This window comes from Crocuta crocuta, unplaced genomic scaffold, assembly GCF_008692635.1.
Source record: "Crocuta crocuta isolate KB4526 unplaced genomic scaffold, BGI_CrCroc_1.0 scaffold180, whole genome shotgun sequence".
Taxonomy (NCBI): Eukaryota; Metazoa; Chordata; class Mammalia; order Carnivora; family Hyaenidae; genus Crocuta; species Crocuta crocuta.
This window is the reverse complement of record NW_027527549.1, coordinates 823332-844587: the sequence shown is the minus strand read 5'-3', so window position 1 is coordinate 844587 and position 21256 is coordinate 823332. Positions and strand designations below refer to the sequence as shown.

The following is a 21256-nucleotide window of genomic DNA, read 5'->3' as shown; positions in this document are numbered from 1 at the left end:
TTTCCTTTTTTTATGTTTTTCTAATTTTGAGAGAGAGTGCATGTGCACATGAGCAAGGGGAGGGGCATAGTGAGAGGGAGAAAGAGAGAATCCCTTCTGCGCTGTTAGTGTAGAGCCTGATGTGGGCTTGATGTCATGAATCGTGAGATCATGACCTGAGCCTAACTCAAGAGTTCAGGAGGTAGATGGTTAACTGACTGAGCCACCCAGACACCCTATGAATGTTCTTAATGGCAACTAGGAATGGTGAATCCTTTCCAGATTTTCCATTTACTTTGCCCAGCTCCATCAGAGGAATGAATCACTATCTGTGGCGGTAACCTTTTACAAAATGTTTTTGTTTTTGTTTTTTTAAATAATAAGACTTGAAAATTAAAATGACTCCTTGAGCCATGGACTGCAGAATAGTTGCTGTGTTAGCAGGCATGAAAACAGTATTAATTTCATTGACCATCTCCATCAGAGAGCCCTTGAGAAGCCAGGCACATTGTCAGTGTGCAGTAGTATTTTGAAAGGTATCTTTTTTTTCTGAGCAGTAGGTCTCAACAGTGAGCTTAAAATATTCAGTAAACCATGCTGTAAGCAGATGTGCTGTCATCCAGGCTTTGTGTTCCATTTAGAGAGCACAGGAAGAATAGATTAGTGTAGTTCTTACAGGCCCTACGAGTTTTGGAATATGGTAGGTGAGTGTTGGTTTCAACTTAGAGTCACCGGCTACATTACCCTCGCGTACAAGAGTCAGCCTGTCCCTTGAAGCTTAGAAGCCAGGCACTGACTTCTCTAGCTGTGAAAATCCTAGATGGCATCTTCTTTCAATATAAGGCTATTTTGCCTGTGTTGAAAATCTGTTACTTAACGTAGCCACGTTCATTAATTGTCTTTGCTGAATCTTTTGGAGAACTTGCTACATCTACGTAGGCCCTTGCTGCTTCACTGTGTGCTTTTCTGTTATGGAGATGGCCTCTTTCCTTAAATCTCATGAACCAAACTCCTTCCTTACCTCTCTCAGCCTTCCTAGAATTGATAAGAGTTGGCCTCTGCTCTGAGTTAGGCTGTGGCTTAAAGGAATGTTGTCTGGTTTGATCTTCTATCCAAACCACTAGAACTTGCTCTGTGTTAGCTGTAAATCTCTTTCTTATCATTCGTGTGTTGAACTGTAGTAGCACTTTTAATTTCCTTCCAAAAATGTTCCTTTATTCACAACTTTTGGCCTGTCTTGGCTTTTTACCTGTATTACAAAGCTGATTCACTTCTCGCTCTTGGGGTGCCTGGGTGGCTCAGCCAGTTGAGCATCTGACTTTGGCTCAGGTCATGATCTCGCAGTTCGTGGGTTCAAACCCCATGTCGGGCTCTGTGCTGACAGCATGGAGCCTGCTTCGAATTCTGTCTCCTGCTCTCTCTCTGCCCCTTCCCTGCTGATGTGCTCTCTCTCGCTCTCTCTCTCTCTTTCAAAAATAAACTTTAAAATAATAATAATAATAGTCTCTTGCTCTTGATTTAAAATGAGACACCTGTGGCTCTTCCTTTCGCTTAAACACTTCAAGGCCATTGTAGAGTCATTAAATGAACTAGTTTCAGTTTTGTTGTGTCCTGGGGAATAGGCCAAGCCTGAGGAGGAGAGAGAGAGATGGGGGGGATAGCTGATCAGTAAAGCTGAGCACACAATATTTATAGATTAAGTTCACTATCTCAATGTGGTGTGGTTTGTGGTGCCTCAAAACAATTACAGTAATAATGAAAAAGAGCACTGATCACAGATCATCATAACAAATAAAATAATAATGAAAAAGTTTGAAATACTTTGACAGTCACCAAAAATTTGCTTACAGAATGAGCAAATGTTAGAAAATGGTGCTGATAAGCTTACTCTTGGCTGGGTTGACTCAGACCTTCAATTTGTAAAAAATGGAGTTATCTGTGAAGCATACTATCTGTGAAGTGCAGTAAAGTGAAGTGCAATAAAATGGTGTGTGCTGCTATGCAAGATCTGAGACGTAGGCTAAACCACCATAACAAAGAGATGTCGCATACAGTGGCTAGAACAAAATAAAAGTTTCTCTAGAGTAGCAAATCCGGAGGTTAGTCAGCCCTGTTCTGTTACATTATGTCATCCAGGATTCTCCTTTCCTTTTAAGTTTTGGCAGTCCTGTTGGTGGTAGTGTCTGCATAGTTGAACCTGACTCTCACCACAGAAAGAGGAAGTAGAGGTCAAGCTGCTTACTTAACAAAGGCATGCTCTGGAAATTGCATATGGAATTTAGACTAAGATCTCATTGGCCAGAACTTAGTTCCAGGCCACACTTGGTTGCCGAGGAGCCTCGCTCATTGGCTGTATGCCCAGGAAGTTCTTTTTCTAAAAAGAAGAGTAGAATTAATTGTTTGGCATTGGTGTCACACATTTGGTACAAGTCGAATTTCTAGTCATAAGTGCTGTCCATCTTCTGACTTGTGTATTAATTATAATGCTTTATACATGTTAGCATTTATGAGCATTTTTACACAAATGATACACTTTATCAGCTTTACTACTATTATTTTTTAATTAAGGAAAAAAAATTTTTTTTTACTTTTTTTTTTTTTGCCCCAGTTTAATGGCTGATTTTTACATCCTTTCTAGCCACAGGATAAATTATAAGTTTATAATACTACATTTTTTATATAAAAAATAATTCAATCCCCTCTTTTTAGGTTTACTTCCTTTCTCTTTCCAAATAGGAAAGGATGCTTTATATTTATTCATGTCACATATTAATTACCCTTGGTGTTTGCATTTTACGTTGTCTTCAAGTTCATTGCCATTGATTTAATTGGGTTTAAATTAGGTAAACTTCAAACACTGATATAAAAATATTCAGTCTTACTTTGTGTTTAATGTGAATTCCTTCAATAATTAATGCATTAAGAGTTGCATCATCTCAAAGCTGGCAAAACTGGCACACGGCAGTGTGCTTTCTCAGGATTAGTCCCCAGGTCTGTAAACTTTAAATTGTGAGGTGTCTCTAGGGTCATTCTCACACAAAATGCCGCTATTGTGTATATTTGAAAGCCTTTCTTGGTAAAGGAATTTCTGATCATTGGGAATAGTTGGTGGGGGTGTTGTGGGAAGATGATACTTCTCACAACTCCTGAAAGCATGCGATTCCTAGAACTGGTACTGAAGGTTAGTAAATCTGCTTTAGTTGCTTTAGGGTACTTGGCTAGGAAAGGTTAGAGTAAGGCTTAGAAAAGCTTCCCTACTTCTCCTTCGTTATCTCTGCATCCCATGATCGTCCTCTTCCCGTCTGCCTGCCCTGACTTTGCATAGCATGATGGTCGTATGAATGATTGGAAGGTAACTTGTACAAATACATGTGCAAAGTAATTTTGTCCTGAGTAGTTGCTGCTTAATGATCATGTAAAGTGATTCGGGGAAAGATTTGTAAGGAATTAATAAATCCCTGATATTTGAGAATAGGATCTAAGACCTTTTTTTCTGTTTGCATTGCATATGTATAGGGGTGCTATTAAATTGTCACAGAAAAAGATAGTGAGTTCTGAAAATGCTGCTAAAGAACTAATAGTAAAGAACGGTGTAAGAAATACTAGATGGTCATTTATGCCCTGTATTGAGGCAAAATGATATTTAAAATAATCCCAGTTGATTCTTAAAATTTTTCTAATGTTCAGTAGAGACCTGCCTTATAAAGGTACAACTATGTGTTAGGCTTTTCAATCTAATCTGCACTATAACTAAGATAAAGAATGCTTGATTACTGATCCAAGATGGAAATTCTGGTTAGAATGTAGCATTTTTAGTTTAGTTATCTGTATGCATGGCTTGTCTTCACCCTTGAGAAACATTTCATTCATTCATTCATTCATTCATTCATTCATTCATTCATTCAGTTTTAAGTTTGTTTGAGAGAGAGAGTGCAGGGAAGGGGCAGAGAGAGAGAATACCACTGAGAAACTGAGAATCGCCCTGAGAAACAATTCATTTTAAATTGGAGGTGGGAAAGGGCACCTGGGTGGCTCAGTCAGTTAAGGGTCTGACTTGGTTTCAGCTCAGGTCATGATCTTACAGTTCTGTGGGTTTGAGTCCCATTTTGGGCTCTGTGCTGACAGGTCAGAGCCTGGAGCCTGCTTCGGATTCTGTGTCTCCCTCTCTTTCTGCCTTTCCCCTACTTGTGCACGCTTGCACGCATTCTCTCTCTCTCTCTCTCTCTCTCTCAAAAATAAGTAAACTTAGAAAAAGAAAAAAATTGGATGTGGGAATATAAGAAAATCTAAAAAGTGACAGAGAAAAATAATATCACATTGTATCGAATCAACTGGTAGATCCCATTAAAAATTTTTTTATTCCAATTAGTTAACATACAGTGTAATCTTAGTTTCAGGTGTACTAGTAGATTCCATTTGAACGCTTGGATTCACTGGGCTACAAATTGGCACAAAATATGCCCTAAGTTCACTAGAGAGTTGATATAAAGAAAATGTCTATGTGCTTCAGAAAAGGAAAAGATCATGAAGGAAGACTTCCAGAAGGAAAGAACTGAACTTTGAAAGATAAGATTTGGGTTGACAGAAAAGAAGACATTCCAGACAGGGCATGTTTAACAGAAAAATCATCGCAGGTCAAAGTAAGTTTGGCGTAAGTTGGGTAGACAAACAGACCAGTTTGCCTAGGGTAGTGGATCTTCTGTGCAAGTAACTGGAGGGAGATTGGGTTTGATAACAACCTGGTACCTTGCCTCATGTGAAGGTGTTCACTAGGGAGTACAGAATGGATACGGAAGATTTATCTGACTGTGGTCTCTTTTTTCTCTGGCCTGCCAATTTTACTGTTTGTCAGTTTTTTTCCTAAATAAAGATCAGTTTAGAGTTTTCAAAGTATAAAAATCATCATTCTCAGAGACGTTTAAGTACATCTTAATGTCTTCACTGTTTCTTTGAGATGTTGGGATCATAGACTAACTTGCTCTTTGAAATTTCTGTTTGTGGCACTTCATCAGATGACTGTGTTTGTCAGTGTGTTAGGGCACCTGTCCGTGACTATGGTCTTTATCCAAGGTACTGACCATTGAGTTCATAGTAGGTAAAAGAAATAGCAACATTGGAAACAGTACTCTTTTCTAATTCTTGAATGATATTACAGTGTATTTCATTCCTTTCTTTTCCCTCTACTTTATCTCAGGTCAACAGGACATACTGCTGCGGCACCTACCGGGCAGGCCCCATGCGGCAGATAAGTCTTGTTGGAGCAGTAGATGAAGAAGTTGGTGACTATTTCCCAGAGTTCCTGGATATGTTAGAAGAATCACCATTTCTCAAAGTGAGTATTAATTCCGATATTAGAGTTCTGATCATTACTTAAGTGGATACTTTCTATTTAAAAAATGTTACGTTAATTACATTCTATCGAGTGTTTTGAATAGACATGTTTAAAAAATTAGTTCAGAATAATTAACTTCAATGATTCTTTTTTTCATATAAATTACTATCTAATACAGCATTTCTTTCTTCGTACACACATACAGAATCAACTTCTGAGCTTTCTTTTGGGTGGTGGTGGGGTTAGCTTGTAAGTAGTCATTTAACGTGACTCATTTATCTGACTTCTAGATGACTCTGCCCTGGGGTACACTGTCCAGCCTCCGACTCCAGTGTAGGTCCCAGAGTGATGATGGGCCTATCATGTGGGTGAGGCCAGGAGAGCAGATGGTCCCGACAGCAGACATGCCAAAGTCGCCCTTCAAAAGACGACGGTAAACATTTGTTTTTCCCAAATAAGCAAATGCACTTTTTAAGAGTTTGGTTGCTAATAAAAATGATTGAGACCTGAGCACAGTGTGGAAACCACTGTGAGAGCTCTCTGAAGTAAATCTTTAGTGGTCAGTTTCCTAGGCCAGCCTTCTCCTTATATAGTCATTAGAGTGAGGCATCCTACTAAAAAACCAGCTTTAATTTTTGCCTGTTTTCTTAAAGCCTGAGTCCTAACTGCCTACAAAATGAAAGTCCAAACTCCATTGTGTAGTCTACAAGGATCTTTCATTATCTGGCCCCTACGGTTCTTCTAGCTAGATCGTTTCCAGTCTCCTCCAGCCAGGCAGAGTTCAGTTTTCAGACTGTGGTCCTCCATAAATCCGTGCTTTTGCACTGGTCTTTTTACTTGCAGTGGCTTCTCCCTCATTTTCCTCTCTGCCTGACAGGTTGTTAATAAATTTTCAAAACTGAACTTAGGTGTCACTTCCCTTGTGAAGCACTGAAAATTAATTGTTCCCTTCTGTGTTCACACATCATTCTTCATTAATGCTCTGTTTACATGTTTTTGTTCTTTTACTAAATTTTGAGCCCTGAGGACAGTGACTGTGCTTTGTTCTTCTCCATCTCCATGACACACAAGCAAGTGCTCAGTGTTTGCTGAATGAGACCAGTGATGTAGATCTCTACAGTAACTCACACTGGGCTAATGTACTTTGTGTTTCAGACAATACGTGTAGATTAACGTATTCTAGTACTGTGAAAAATCTAATCTAATGATACTGAAAATGATTCATATTTGCTTAGGCTATGGAAATAGCAACCTCAGATAAGTACCCGGAAGTGAGTGTTAACGGACTAGTGTAGACCTTACCTTAAAGCTCATAGGGGAAAGATGCTAAAGCTAAGTATGGAATAACCTTAGGTACTTTAGATACTGTGCAAAAATAATATATGAAAACTGTATGTGAATGTAAGGTGATTGCATGGAGGAACATGGCAGTAAACTAAAATTTCTGCACATTGCTAGACCACAGCAGGTTTTGTACATCATGATGATGAGTCTTGAAATTCTAAATTCTTGGGGCGCCTGGATGGCTCAGTTGGTTGAGCGTCTGACTTCGGCTCAGGTCATGATCTCGCAGCTTGTGAGTTTGAGCCCTGCATCGGCCTCTGTGCTGGCAACTCGGAACCTGGAGCTGCTTCAGATTCTGTGTCTCCCTCTCTCTACCCCTAATCCATTTGCATTCTGTCTCTGTCTCTCTCAAAAATAAATAAGCATTAAAAATTTTTTAAATTGTAAATTCTTAAGTCCTGTATGTATACATTTTTTGTTCTATGATCTTTCCAAAAAGGAAATGACCATTGTTTGTTTCTTGATTATTACAAACTTACAGAAAAATCAGATAATAGTAAAAAAAGAAGGCAAAATATAGCCATAATCCTGCTCATTGAGACATATCAACCTTTCAGATTTTAGTTTGTGTTATAAACTTTGTACACAAATGAGCTCATTCTTTAAGACTTGGTGTCTTTTTTCTAACCCCTTAAATTTATGTGTTCTATTAGATGCAGCTAATTTCTTTTCTTTTCTTTTTTTTTTTTAATGTTTTATTTATTTCTGGGAGAGAGGGAGTGAGCGAGCAAGCAGGGGAGGGTCAGAGAGAGAGGGAGACACAGAATCTGAAGGAGGCTCCAGACTTTGAGCTAGCCGTCAGCACAGAGCCCGATGCGGGGCTCCAACCCACGAACGGTGACATCATGACCTGAGTCGAAGTCAAACGCTTAACCCAGTGAGCCACCCAGGTGCCCCTATATTGTTATTTCTAAGGGACTACATTGTTCTCACTGAGTGGTTGTATCAAGATTTATTTAACCAATTCTTTTTTAGTGTAAATTGCTTTTAATCTTTGACAAACATGACAGTGGTATGCTGGAGCCAGCCCACAGGGCCGTTGTTAGCCTCCCAGTTCCACCATTGAATGAGGTCACATTAGTTGCTTGAAATTGGCCATGTTGGGAGTATTTATACCACAGAAATCAGCTATAGTCAGCCATCTTCCCCCAAAGCCAGTTTTAGGAAATGTGTAACACATCACTGATTAGGGGGTCCTTGTTGGCTGGCTTGTGGGCTGGCTGCATGGATGACTGGTTGGTAGGTAGCTAGATATATATCTTTGTGCGTATGCATGTTTATTTTCTTAGTACAAATTTTAAAGGCACAGAGTGTAGGGGTGCCTGGGTGGCTCAGTCAGTTGAGCATCTAGCTCTTGATCTCGGCTTAGGTCTTTATCTCAGGATCATGATTTCAAGCCCCTGTATTGGGCTCTGCGCTGGGCATGAAGCCTCCTTAAAGCAAACCGAACAGAAAAAGCAAAGGTGCAGAGTATATACGCATTTCTAATTGTTCCAGTAGTGTATACTCAAACCCAAGTAGAGCCCCCCCCTTAACATTTTGCTTTTAACTTTGTTGATCCTATTGGGCAGAAATGTCTCATTTTAATTAGTTTTTCTTTGAGGGTTTGTGTTTCTTCTTTAGTGATTCTTTTTTCGTTTTACCCATATTTCTACTAGGCTGTTTTTTATTTAAAATTCTCTATATATTATGACTGTTAACTTTTTTTTTATGTTGGACTTTTCCTCATTCTTTTAGCTTCAGGTTTTTTCCTTAGTTACTCCCCCCACCGCCTTATTTTTCTTTACTCAGAGAGATTTTTATGTGTTGTCAGATCTACCTTTTCCTCTGAGGTTTCTCTTCTACTGGTAGGCTTAGAAATGCCTTCTCTCGTTTAGTATTATAAAATACTCATCTATATTTTCTCCTACTACTTTTGTGATTTCAGTATTTACTTGTTTTACTTACATAGTATTGATTTCATGGTGGAGGGATTGATCTTTTTTTCTAAGTAGCTAGGCAGCTGTACCAACATCATTTACTTAATTATTTTTTCTTCACTAATCTGAGGGGCTGTCAAATTTTATTTTTATTGGGGTTAAATATTCTTATGAAAAGTATCCGAAGGCACTTTGAATTAGAGTAAATCAGAACTTAAAACACTAATGTCCTCTTTTTGCGTTAATGAGAATGCTCTGTTGCTGAAAATGGTGGAATCAGTGTGAGAAGGCTCAGGTGATCAAGGGCACTGCTAATGAAGATGGTCTTTGAATTTATGGACTTTAAAGCTCAAGAGATAACATGCACAGGGTTTTCAAAAATCAAATAGTACGGTAGGGTATGTAATGAAAAATCCTGGCCACCTTTCCGTCCAGATGCAGATACCTTTTTACCAGAGGCAAAAACCATTTCTATTTGTAATGCCTTTTGTTTTCAGACTTTGGCAGGAAATTTGTCAATTTCTTGGTATGATAGATAAGGGCTCCTTCCCTTCACCTGTTCTCCAAATAGTTAGATGACTCTTTACTTTCTTCCTCCTCCTTTCTGCTTTTTGTCAAATGTGCTTATACATTGTTGAGGTTAATTCATATTCTGCTTTAAAACCATAATTAGGTTTTATATACTTTGTCAATAGATGTATTGTAGGATTTGAAAGCCAGTAAATGTCATTTATGTTATGGGAAGGTAAGTTTATGCAGCCCCAACCAATAGGCTAAAAAGTTATGTTTTAAAGTTCCAGTGTTACATTATTACTCAAAGTGGTAATATTCAAAAGAATCTTTCTTTCCTGTATTTCACCTAGATACTGAAAATCATGCCACATTTTACGTAAATAGTTTCGTGTTTGGATTGTGCTTTTTTTTTTTTTTTAATCTGTTTTCTCTGCAGTTACTGGTTGNCCAACCAATAGGCTAAAAAGTTATGTTTTAAAGTTCCAGTGTTACATTATTACTCAAAGTGGTAATATTCAAAAGAATCTTTCTTTCCTGTATTTCACCTAGATACTGAAAATCATGCCACATTTTACGTAAATAGTTTCGTGTTTGGATTGTGCTTTTTTTTTTTTTTTTTAATCTGTTTTCTCTGCAGTTACTGGTTTCCCCTCTTTTGAAGTGGGGGACATATACTTTTCTTGCCCATACCCCTAATATTTTCTGTTCTCTTTTTTTGCTCCAAATACATTTCTTTCTTATAAAATCACACCTTTTATTCTGTGGCTATGACGTTGGCTATGGTTTCTTTATACAGTCCTTTTTGTTTTCTGTTGTTTTGAGAAGGTCAGTAATTACCTTGGATTCTGTGCTTTTATCATATCCTCAAGAATCCAAAACTTTAATCATACTGTATGCTCTAACACATAACATTTTTACCTGGAAATCTTTTGGAGCTCTTTGTTCTCTTCAGTGTGAAGAACTTCTTTCAGTTATCAACCTGGAACTTCCCACTTAATGCATTTCTGCATTAACCTGCAGTTGTCTCTTGGGTTTATTTCTTTCTTTTGATTTAGCACATTCTCAAGTAACATTCTAAGAAAAGGGAGAAGGAATATTCTGAGTCATGATATGTCTGAAAATTTCTTTTTCTGTCATTAAATAGGATTGATAGTTTAGCTGGATTCCAGAGGATGTATTTTCCCTTAAAACTTGTAGCATTACCACAGTATCTTCTGATACCTAGTATTGTTTATGGTAAGTCTTAATGCCAGTGTAATTTTTTTTTTTTTTTATAGGTAACCTATTTTCTTTTCCTCTCTAAAAGCTTAATTTCACAATGATAGGTCTTTGGGTCTTTCATTCTTATTTAAACTTTGTGATTTGATAGTTCCCTTAAAGATTCTTGTCTCCTTTCATTTCATTGTCTCCTTTCATTTTCTGTTATTTCTTTCTGAAACTACTGCTGGCTGAGTGATAGATCTCCCAGTTTGGTTATCCTTATATTTCCTATTATCTGTTTCCTTTTGATTTGGGGACATTCACTTGACTTTGTGTCTTTTGAATTCTTACATTTTCAGCATTGTTTATTTTAGTCTTTGTCAGGCTGCTGCAGGCTGTCTTCACATGTTTGGTGATTTGTGGTTGTTGTATTCATATTTAGAAATAAAGCATTGGGCTTACTGGGCATTCTGTTTATATTTCAGTGAGGCTTATCACTAGGTAGGCTTCACCTTAGAGTTAATAGGCATAGAACTGGGCGTGAAAGGGTATGGCCACATGCCACAGGGTTACATTAGTCTATGAATATGGTAAGTTTAGTGTGTTTGGAGAACATGAAGGGGTTTTTTTTGTTTGTTTGTTTCTGTTTTTCTTAGTTTATCAGGATGCTTTTGCCTACAAGCAACAAAAATTTGATTAAAACTGGTTCATAAAATATTACTGTGTGTATTGACTCTAGAGAGCTTGGCTCTAGGCACTATATATATATGTATGTGTGTATGTGTATATATGTGTGTATATATATATGTGTGTGTGTGTGTGTATATATATACACACACACACACACAGTCAGTGACTTAGTACTTTCATCAAGGAATCTGGTCTTTTCCTTTTCTCTGCTCTCATACTCTCAGCCTGGGCTTTGTACTCACAGTGGCTTTATGTTGCTGGATGATTGTTGCAGTTCTAGGCATTACATATGGATCTGGTTATATGCAATAGAAGAAGAAAAGCCTTCTTTTCTTTTCTTACTTCTGTCATAGAAGCTAGGAAACTTCCCAGAAGTCTCCTTAGCAGATTTCCTCTCTTACTGCTGGCCAGAATCAGTTTGTATCCATTTTTAAACCATTTCACTGTCAAGGGGAATGCGCTTACCACAGTTGGTCAGGATTCGTCAGGATCTGCCTTTGAAACTTGTAAATGAGGTCCCTTATGGGCCAGGAGCAGACACCTAATGAGAATCAGAGTTCTGTCAGGGAAATAGATAGGATAGGTGAGTGCTGCATGGGTCAGCCATAGCATGGGGGTCAGATGGGTAGCCACAGCGGTGGTGGGCAACTGGTTTATTTGCAGAATTTCACTTTAATTCCCCCTTTCTCAGCCTTACTTCATTTCTGTCTGTAACATCATTATAATGTGTGTGTGCGCGTGCGCACGCGTGTGCGTGTGTGTACGCCTCTTTGTCTACTCCAAGGTCTTTGGGCAGGCCAGCTGCCTTTTTAGGTGCCATTCCCTTCTAGTGTATTCTAGGCCTGTGGCTTTCTCTGCTCAGTTTTATTAGACCAAGACACTTTTAATCATTTTCTGTCTTCCAGAAGTTTGTTGGTATTGTTCATTAACTAATTCATTTTGTTGGTTCTTATTCATTCCTTTACTGTCACCTTTCAAGTATTATATTTAGAAATTTTGAGCACATAAAAAAGCAGAAGGTAAAGTCTCACGTATTCAAAGTGAACAGTTTTCAACTCACAGTCAGTTATGTTTCATCTGTATTATTATCCATTCGTGCATCTCCTCTCCCCCACCCTTGCCATATTAGTTTGAAGCTTTTTACTTTCATTTTAATGTGGAAGGAGATCATGTACATGCTCAGTTTTCCATCTTGAATCAAGTCTAGTAGAGTGTTTTGAGAGTTAAGATGACTGAGGGTGAAGAAACATACAGCCTTGAACTTTGAATTGTGTTCTCCATTGCTTGAAAACTAAATTTTATAGATTGTAACACTACATTTGAGCCAAATCAAAAATATACCCTCTATATTATCATGGCATCCCGAGAGAAGGCAATGACGTTAAGCATTACAGTATATAGTGTGTTCAGTGTTAATGATCAAAATCATTGACCCCTTATCAGTCCTGATCTTATTTAAAATTTGATATTTTAGCAGACTTTTTGCCTTACTGGTATTAATACTTTCCCCTCTCCTTTACTTTGCAACCAAATCAACTCCAGATCAATGAATGAAATTAAAAATCTCCAGTACCTACCTCGGACCAGTGAACCCCGTGAAGTCCTCTTTGAAGACAGGACGAGAGCACACGCTGACCATGTAGGTCAGGGGTTTGACTGGCAGAGTACGGCTGCTGTTGGGGTTTTGAAAGCTGTTCAGTTTGGTGAATGGTAAGTTAATGAAACTCAGCTGCAAGGTTGGTAATGTTGTCTGAGAAAATGTGGACTCAATTTAAAAGGTTGGGGCCTACTTTTTTTGAAAGAAATTGCGGCTCACTACCTATCACATACAATGGAAAATCTTAGCCATTTTAAGTGTATATTTCAGTGGTGTTAGGTATATTTACATTGTTGCAAAGGAGATTTTGAGAGCTTTTTTGTCTTGCAAAACTGTAACTCTGTGCTCATTAAGTAGTAACTCCATTTCTCCTCTCTTCCCAGCTCCTGCTAACCTTCATTGTACTTAGTGTTTCTATGAATTTGACTACTTTAAATACTTTATTTAAGTGGAATTACAGTAGTTTTCTGAGACTGGCTTATTTTAGCTAACATAGTATCTTCAGGGTTCATCCATATTGTACCATTTGTCATAATTTCCTGCCTTTTTCATGCTGACTAGTATTGCATTGTATGCATATGGTACCTTTGGTTTATCTGCATTCATTCGTCAGTGGACACTTGGGTTGCTTCCACCTTTTGGCTGCTCTGAACAAATAAATGTCTCTACTTTCAGTCTTTTGGGTATATCTCTCTTTTGGGTATATCTTCCAGAAGAGGAATTGCTGGATCATTTGATAATTCATTTTTAATTTTTGAAGGAATTGCTATACTATTTTCCACAGTGGCTGCATCCTTTTACACTCAGTTGGAACCCAAAGCTCAGAGCATGGAATTTAGTTTATCTAAAAACTGTTTTGTTTTGTTTTTCATATTTATAACTTCAGGGCCTTCAGTAGTACTGTAGAGTTTGGTCTGACCTTTTTTTGGAAGCATAGTTCAATCACAGCTTGACAGTAAGTATTTCAAGTTAAAGATCATTCCGTTTTTCCCCCCCTCTCTATTTTGAGAACTGGGAGGTGTGATATTTATGTGGCTGGTATGTTTTTTGTAACAACTAATCTAATTTTAACTTTTTTAAACAGCTTTATGGGTGTATCATTTATTTTTTAAATGTTAGTTAAAGAAGCAAATGTATATTCCTGTGCATCTATTTCTGTGCTAGTAGTAGCAGTTCCAGGAATAGGAGAACTGTAATTTGTCATCATTTTCCGTTACGAGATACACATTTCTAAAACTTAATTTTTGTTAATCTTAGGAGTGACCAACCTCGTATAACCAAAGATGTGATTTGTTTTCATGCTGAGGATTTTACTGATGTTGTACAGAGACTTCAGTTAGACCTTCATGAACCTCCAGTTTCCCAGGTAAAACTCTTGGCTTTTTTGTTACCTTTTGGGTGAGATCATAGAAATAAATATCTGTACCCAGTTTATTTTGCATTTGATCTCGTAGTTGGATACACGGGATGGTAAATTTAATTTCGGCACTCTTAAAAGCTATGTGTGGAGGGAGTCAAAAATCATTAATACGGAGCTTCTCAAGCAGAATGCCTGTGATCCCTTTGATCTTTGGGATGCCAGGTGGGCCCAGATGGCCAGAGGGCCCAGACTGGTCTCTTCTGGCCCTGAGCAGTCTCAGCTGATGGCCCCACGGAGCACTGTGTGCCCTCAGCTATAAAAGGCAGCAAATACATGTTGCCCTGCATTGTGGCAAAGAATACTTACTGATATTTAGCTGTACTTTGAGATACTTGTCTAAATGATTCCTTAGCTCCTGACTTCTACCTGTACTTGTTATTAGAGAGGTAGTAAAGTATGAGGAAAAATGTTTCCCAAGCATTGTAGGACATTTTAGAAAGTTGTTACTTAGTGTTGCTTGCCTCTAATTTGGCTCTGCTCCTGTTTTCCTGTGCTAATTCTAATACTTTATTGGACTAAATTACTACACTACATATTTTGAAGTCTCATGCAACTTTTCTTTTTTCTGCAGTGTGTACAGTGGGTGGATGAAGCTAAACTAAACCAAATGAGGCGGGAAGGCATTCGTTATGCTAGAATTCAGCTGTGTGACAATGATATTTACTTCATCCCTAGAAATGTCATTCATCAGTTCAAAACAGTGTCAGCAGTGTGCAGCTTAGCTTGGCATATAAGGCTGAAACAGTACCACCCTGTTGTGGAAGCCACTCAGAACACAGAAAGCGCTTCTAACGTGGACTGTGACTTAACTGGAAAGCGAGAATTAGAAGTCGACTCCCAGTGTGTGAGGGTAAAAACTGAATCTGAAGACACATGCAGAGAGATGCAGCTTTTGACCACGGCTTCATCGTCCTTCCCTTCGTCAGAACTTAATCTACAGCAAGATCAGATGACTCCGCCTATTCCAGTTTTAAAGGTGGAGAGTAGACTGGACTCTGACCAGCAACACAATCTGCAGGAACATTCCAGCACTCCTGTGTGATATGTACATATTCAAACACATTTTTTAACTTTTTTAAATTTTGATGTGAAGTTATAGTTTTATAACTGGCTTAAGTTAAGTTTTATTGGAGAAATCTTGCCTATAATTCTATAAAGAGAAATGACATTCCACAAATGTCAAGCATATCTTTTTTACACAGATTATGCAAAGTTAAGAGTTGTATCTTATCCCGTTAGTACAGTATGTAATAGTGGGTCTGCTGCTACTTTCTGTTTTAAGGTGTGAGGTAACAATTCAATCTCTTCTTCAAATCAAACTGAGAATTCTCTGGAATAACAGATTCTTATTTGGTAAATTATTCACTTCCCTTAATTTTACCTTGCCTCGTCTCTTGCCATATTTGCTGTTTTTATGATAGAAGATCAGATTTATGCTTTAGTACTTGTGTCTTCATGGCACAGCTCCAATTTCTACAGTAAAAATGGCATAGGTTGCAGGAAAGAGTTCCTGCATCTTGTACGTGGGCAAGTAAGTTCCAACCACAGAGAACAGGTAGTTTCTAAGGAAAATTCAGTGGCTCTCTGGTTTCTTAACAAAAGAGAAAGCACAGCACTTTCTGATCCAAACTGTCTTTTTTTTTTTTTTGTATCTGTTATTTAAAGCCCAGTGGATATTTCAATTAAAATTATCTAAAGATGAATAGTCCTTGGTCATTCATTATCCATGGTTCATGAATCTCTTCTAGAAACATGGTAACTGTGGAAGATAATTGGGGAAAAGAGATCATGTTGACATGATCCTCTCTCATCCTGCCACGTCGCGCCCTCACACTTTGTGTGGATATTTTGTTACTTAAACTGATCATGAGTATCAGACCTAGAGAGCGAGATCCATCCTGGTGATGAGGCCCATGTTTTGTGCACGAAACTTAGGCAAACCTATTTTTGTCACTTGGCTTCGATCTCTTCATGATAAAGATCTGTTGAGACACTTCAGTTCACAGTTGTAACTGGTGAAAAGCTGGGTTTATTTACTATTACCATGTGTGGCTGGGGCCTAGTGACGGCACTAGGCTTCGTCCTAGAGTTTCAGGTAACTGAATGCTTCGTGCCAATTTACTTTTTTTTTTTTTTTCAAACAGGCACAGTTCATATAGCTAGTGTAGTCTTCACTTTCCATTATTTTAGAACGTTAACATGATACACATTTCACTTTCTCTCAGTTAATAATAGGCCTTTTGTTCATTAAAGGAAGAGTATTCCCCACACCTAAGACCAGATTCTTGTATCTACCTGGTTATAGTGCAATTTGGAGATTTTTTTTTCCTGGAGGGTGAGATTTGGAATATTTACATTAACATAGGCAAAAAAAAAAAGATGCTGCTTTATTATGTCTGTCACCATGAAAACTTAGCTGCATCTTTTGAAATATCAAATATGAATTTTCTCTAAAATATTCTGAAATAGGCTAAATCTTATATAAATATTACTTTGTGCAATATTGTTGTGTAGTTAAATGCTATTAGCAAAGTATAGAGGTCACTGTGTAAACCGATAGAAAAGTAACCATCAGCAAATATTGCAGTGATTAGTTAGAATCTGTATTATTCCTTATATATATGTATATGTATGTATTCTCTGTTACAAAGGATGAAGACAAATAGAGAAACATTTCAATGTAAACCATTTATGAATTGGAAGTGATGTTGGTTTTAGTTATCTTTGTAAATAAGGTAATTAGAATGGTATGAAAAGTAATGTGATTATTGCAGGGGTGTTTTAAAATCTTGGGTGTAAATTCTAGTTTATCAGGACTAGTTTTTAAAGGGACCTGCCTTTGAGGGTGTTTTTTGTTATTTTGGAAGGGGGGAGGGGTTAATCACAAAAGTATGTGGCTCTGGGTTTTCTTGTTTTCGTTTTTCTGTCCAGAAGAATTTCCTAGAGCTTTACTAGGCTGTGCAAAGTAGAATTCTTCTCAGGCAACATTTGCTTTTTAAAATAATCATGAAGAACAAGGCTGTTAAAGCAAAAACTTTTTTTTTTTTTAAATTTTTCTTGTCTTCCAAGATCCGATTTCCTCCATCTCCCACTTGCCATCCAGCAGATGCCATCTGTCATCTAAGCTGGCCATTACTAATAAATGAGGAGACTGTCTCCTGACAGCCAGCACTGTGTGTGATCACTCAGGAAGCAGCGGATCTGCAGGGACCTACAATCAAAAGCAAATCCCCGTTTTCCTTTTCAGAAAACATTCTACCCTCACCTCCAGTATAAACACATGAAAAGAGTATACAAATGTTTAAAATCATGTACTAATAAATTCATTGTATGTTAGAATTGCAATAGAATGGAGAGAGAAACATTTAGCTAGTGATGTATCTGGAAACTGAATGTCCTATGTGAGTATTAGATTTAATAGCATGCTTTAAAGACTGATGAATATAAAAGCTCAAGTTTTGAGTTTCTTACTGCTTTCAAAGTTGTATCCTAGTTCAGCGATACAGATGATTGCAACTTTTCTAAATCTTCGGTGGAGTGAGGCATGGAGCAATCTGGCGTCTTCTGATTTGTAAAGTAGTGACGGCAGTGACGTAACTGAAATTTAAGCTGATCTTCCTTTTTGGTATATTATCTGTTGTGCCAACCTTTTGAGATTACTTGCAGAATGTGGCTGTAAGTTTGAGTATTTTGTGGAGCAGAGGGCTATTTTAAAGGTGTGCTTATGGAAAGGACCCAATAAATGAATATTCCTAAGTCAGTAACTAGAATGGTTTTATGGTATTCGTAAATAAGGATAAAAGTCTTCCCCCAGCCCCAGACGTCATTCTGTAATTACCACGGTATGTTCGGAGTAGCATTATGACTCAAAGAGGTATCCCAAATTCATAAAGCAATAATTTAAAAAAACAAAAACAACCTACATATTGGTTTTCACCTCCAAAGTTTTAACTCTTTAAAAATGAATGCCTAAGCTTAACTGTACTTTTACTTTGTTTATTCAGTACTTAGGAGGGTTTGTCTCACTGCTACTTTATTTTTAATTAAAAACTTGAAAGGTGCCCTTTCCCCTCGGAGACAGTTGGAATATCAGTTGACTAACATTACAAGCTCTTGTCGGGGGAGCATGGAGCTTGTCCAAATAGCATCTTTACCAAACCTGAGGAAAAGATGCCCTTCAGCATCTTGCGTCAGTCTTAATAGGCATAAAGTTCACACTTCATGCCTGGAGAAACTTGCTTATTGCCTTTCCCTCTATAAATAGTGTCTAGAATAAAAACTAATTTAGAAACAAGCCTCCAAGATTCAAGAAAACCCTTAGTGAATATATTCTTGATCATTAATAGTAGCCCTTAATATTTTTGTCTGTATTTGCCATTAAAAATTTATTTGCATTTATACCTTTAGGATAATTGAGTTTGTGTCTAATAAATCTCTATTTTATCACTGCTACAGGTTTAAAAAAAAAAAGGCTTTTCACTAGTACATGGCAGGAGTTCCTATTTCTGCTAAGTTTTTTTTTTTTTAAACAAGTTGTAGCTGTATTTATTGATCATGCAGTAAGTAGGGGAAATGTTCAAGACAAACGTTTTTCTTTACCACATAAGGGACCTACCCTTATCCTGAAAGTTTGTTGCTTTAGAAGCAAGTATCCCCATAAATATTATGGCCTTCCATTTTCTTCATACATTTTTTATGATCCACTTGTGCATGTAGTTGAGACCACTGTTTATTAAAATAGCACTTTTCAACTCTCTAAATAAATACTTACGTACTACTTCTATCACACGTTGTAAATTTTCATGTAATAGTGTTTTCTGTGACTAAACTCCATTTTGATTGGCAGCTAAGACTTTTTTTTCCTGTGGCTTTAATTTATCTAAGAGGTCTTTGCATATAGATGAAATGTATAATTTGCCTGGCGGACTATTTGCGTTGTGTGGCCTTAGTTTGTTTTTTGACATTAACGAGTGTTTTAAAAAGGTTTCTAATGAATAGTCTTAAATCTAAATTTGTGTGAATAATAATCCTTTTAACACAGTGCTTTTTTGTAGCTGTCTAAGTGTGTTAAATTGTTAAGCTATTTCTTTGTAAAATAGGACAATGGAATGCATAGAGGTTTTTTCCCCCCTGTAAAGTATTTTTTTAATAAACAAAAGTCTGATTTGTCCTTGACTTCTGTTTCATGATAAAATGAATAGTACATGTGAATTCTAGCTATCTGGAACTTGTTTTTAAAGCATCAATCTCCCACCTTCTATGTCCCCTGCTAGTTTCTAGTATGTTAGAAAATCTTGTGACTTTCCTAAAGAAAAGGTCATAGATAATGAGGAAATGGCATCATATTGAGGTTGAGCTAGCTTGGGGTACGAAAAGCTACACTTGGCATTTGTGGTAGTTGTGCCTTCTGATGCTTAAATTGGTTTTTATGTACTTGAGGACAGTCTTAAATTTTTATCTGGCTACGTCCATATTTTTCAAAGTACATGCATGCAGGTGTTCATGAAGACGATGAGCCTTCCTTGATGATTTTGTGTGAATTTTTCTTTGAAATACTTGTCCTAAGCTCTGATAGACTTTGGTTCTGATTAGGAAAAGAAGAGGAAGTTTTTTGAGTAACTTCTGTGGGCCATTTAACATCACAGCTTTCAGTACTTACTAGGAAGATAGCAATAAATACAGGGGAGAAACCAGTCTTGTTAGGTTCAGTGAATTGCCTAAAATCACACCGCTCTCTAATTGAACAGGGATTTGAAAGCAGTTCTGGTTTGAAGCCTCTGCAGTGTTGAGTGGCAGTCTTAGAAAGCACTGAAAAGTTTGTAAGGTGATTTGCTACTTCTGCTACTCCTTAATGCAACTTACCCGATTTCAGTTCTTTCATGAATTCCCCAGAAAGTCTCTGGGTGCTAAGCAATGAAGTAAAATGTTTTTGTTATGAATGTAATTTAGGCCTTCAAGCAAATATTTAGATAGACAAAATGGCTTTCTCATTTGTCATTTATGGTTTTTTGTTTTTTTAAGTTGGCTATTTGTCTTGAAACCCAGCAGAATTAATGTTTAAGAAAGGGGAAAGCTGTCAGGAAACAAGCCAGAAAGGGAACCACGGCCTATGCGTGCCATAGGAAAGTAAATCAAGCCTGGATGAAATTATTTTTAATTAGTTCTGTGGGAGGTGCTTTCACTTGTTAGTGGATTTTCCTTAGCTTAAGTAAAATGGGGTAACTTCACCTTACCCCGATTTAATAGATAAGAAATAATGTCTGTAAAACATTTAGAACCTCCCTTCTCAGGCTTTTCGAAGTGGTAGCTGATGTGACCATTCTGTGTCATTCATTAGCTTTACGTGACCCAAATGCCACATGCTGGGGCGAGCAAGTGGGGTGGAATGGCCGTTAGGGGTCAGTGTTCCACTAATGGCCCCAACCCTGTGCACCACAGAGGGAAGAAGCATAAAGGTTTCCTTAAATACTCAGCGCGCAGTCATTCCTTTCCCCTGACCTCTGTCAGCCTGCTCCAGCTCAGCCTCGAGACCGTTGTCGCCGCCGCCACCCTCCCCTCCCCTAATTTGGGAAAAGTGCCCTGGAACTGGCCCAAGCCGTGGCCCTCCTCCTCCCTCAGCCTCGAGCACCCCGAAAGTTTACATCTCAGAGCTGCTGAGATTCACGCGTGGCGAAGAGCCTGCCGCGCCCTTCGTCCGGGGACGCCGTCAGTCCAAGAGACCTGTGTTCACCCAGCGCAGACTGACTGCCTGCGCCTGGCTCCCGGCGGGCCCCGGGCTGCCACCTCCCGGAGCCCGCGGACCGACCGTGACCGATGGAGCACGAAGAAACCTGTAAGACAAAGAACGAGAAGTGTTACGGAGGACGGAACGGGCAGCTCTTCGGACGTCGGCACCGACCTCCTTCAGGTCGACGTCTGGGCAGGTCCTTTCTCAGCAAGTGACCTGAAGGGTGACCGGACGGGTCGTGCGGTCGTGCAGACTGGCAGAGGCCCCGGGGGCCGGGCCCGGGCGGGGGCGGAGCCACCTTCGTGCAAAACCCGGAAAGCGGAAGCNTCCGGCCGTGGCCCCCGCCCCTGGCGGCCAGCGAGGACCTCCTGCCCTTCGCATCCCCCTCCTTTCCCAGTTGATTCCTGGCTTCTTTAGGGGTGTGTGTGTGTGAGGGGGTCCGTCCGGTGACCCTGAAGGTCGGCTTGGGGGGCGCGGGGTCTGCGGCACTGGTCTGCCCACCTGCCTCTGAGGCCCGCGCGGCCTCCGCGGTCTC

General features: G+C 38.7%; 1 protein-coding gene across 1 annotated transcript in view; it reads left to right on the top strand.

Moving 5' to 3' along the window:
* RSBN1 (round spermatid basic protein 1) overlaps nt 1–15374 on the top strand; it is a 42396-nt gene extending 27022 nt beyond the window's left edge. The window contains 5 exon segments of the mRNA XM_077766842.1: nt 5174–5311; nt 5602–5744; nt 12520–12687; nt 13832–13940; nt 14566–15374. Coding sequence (XP_077622968.1) covers nt 5174–5311; nt 5602–5744; nt 12520–12687; nt 13832–13940; nt 14566–15036 — 1029 coding nt within the window. The 3' untranslated portion in view covers nt 15037–15374.
* Nucleotides 15375–21256: the final 5882 nt, after the last annotated feature.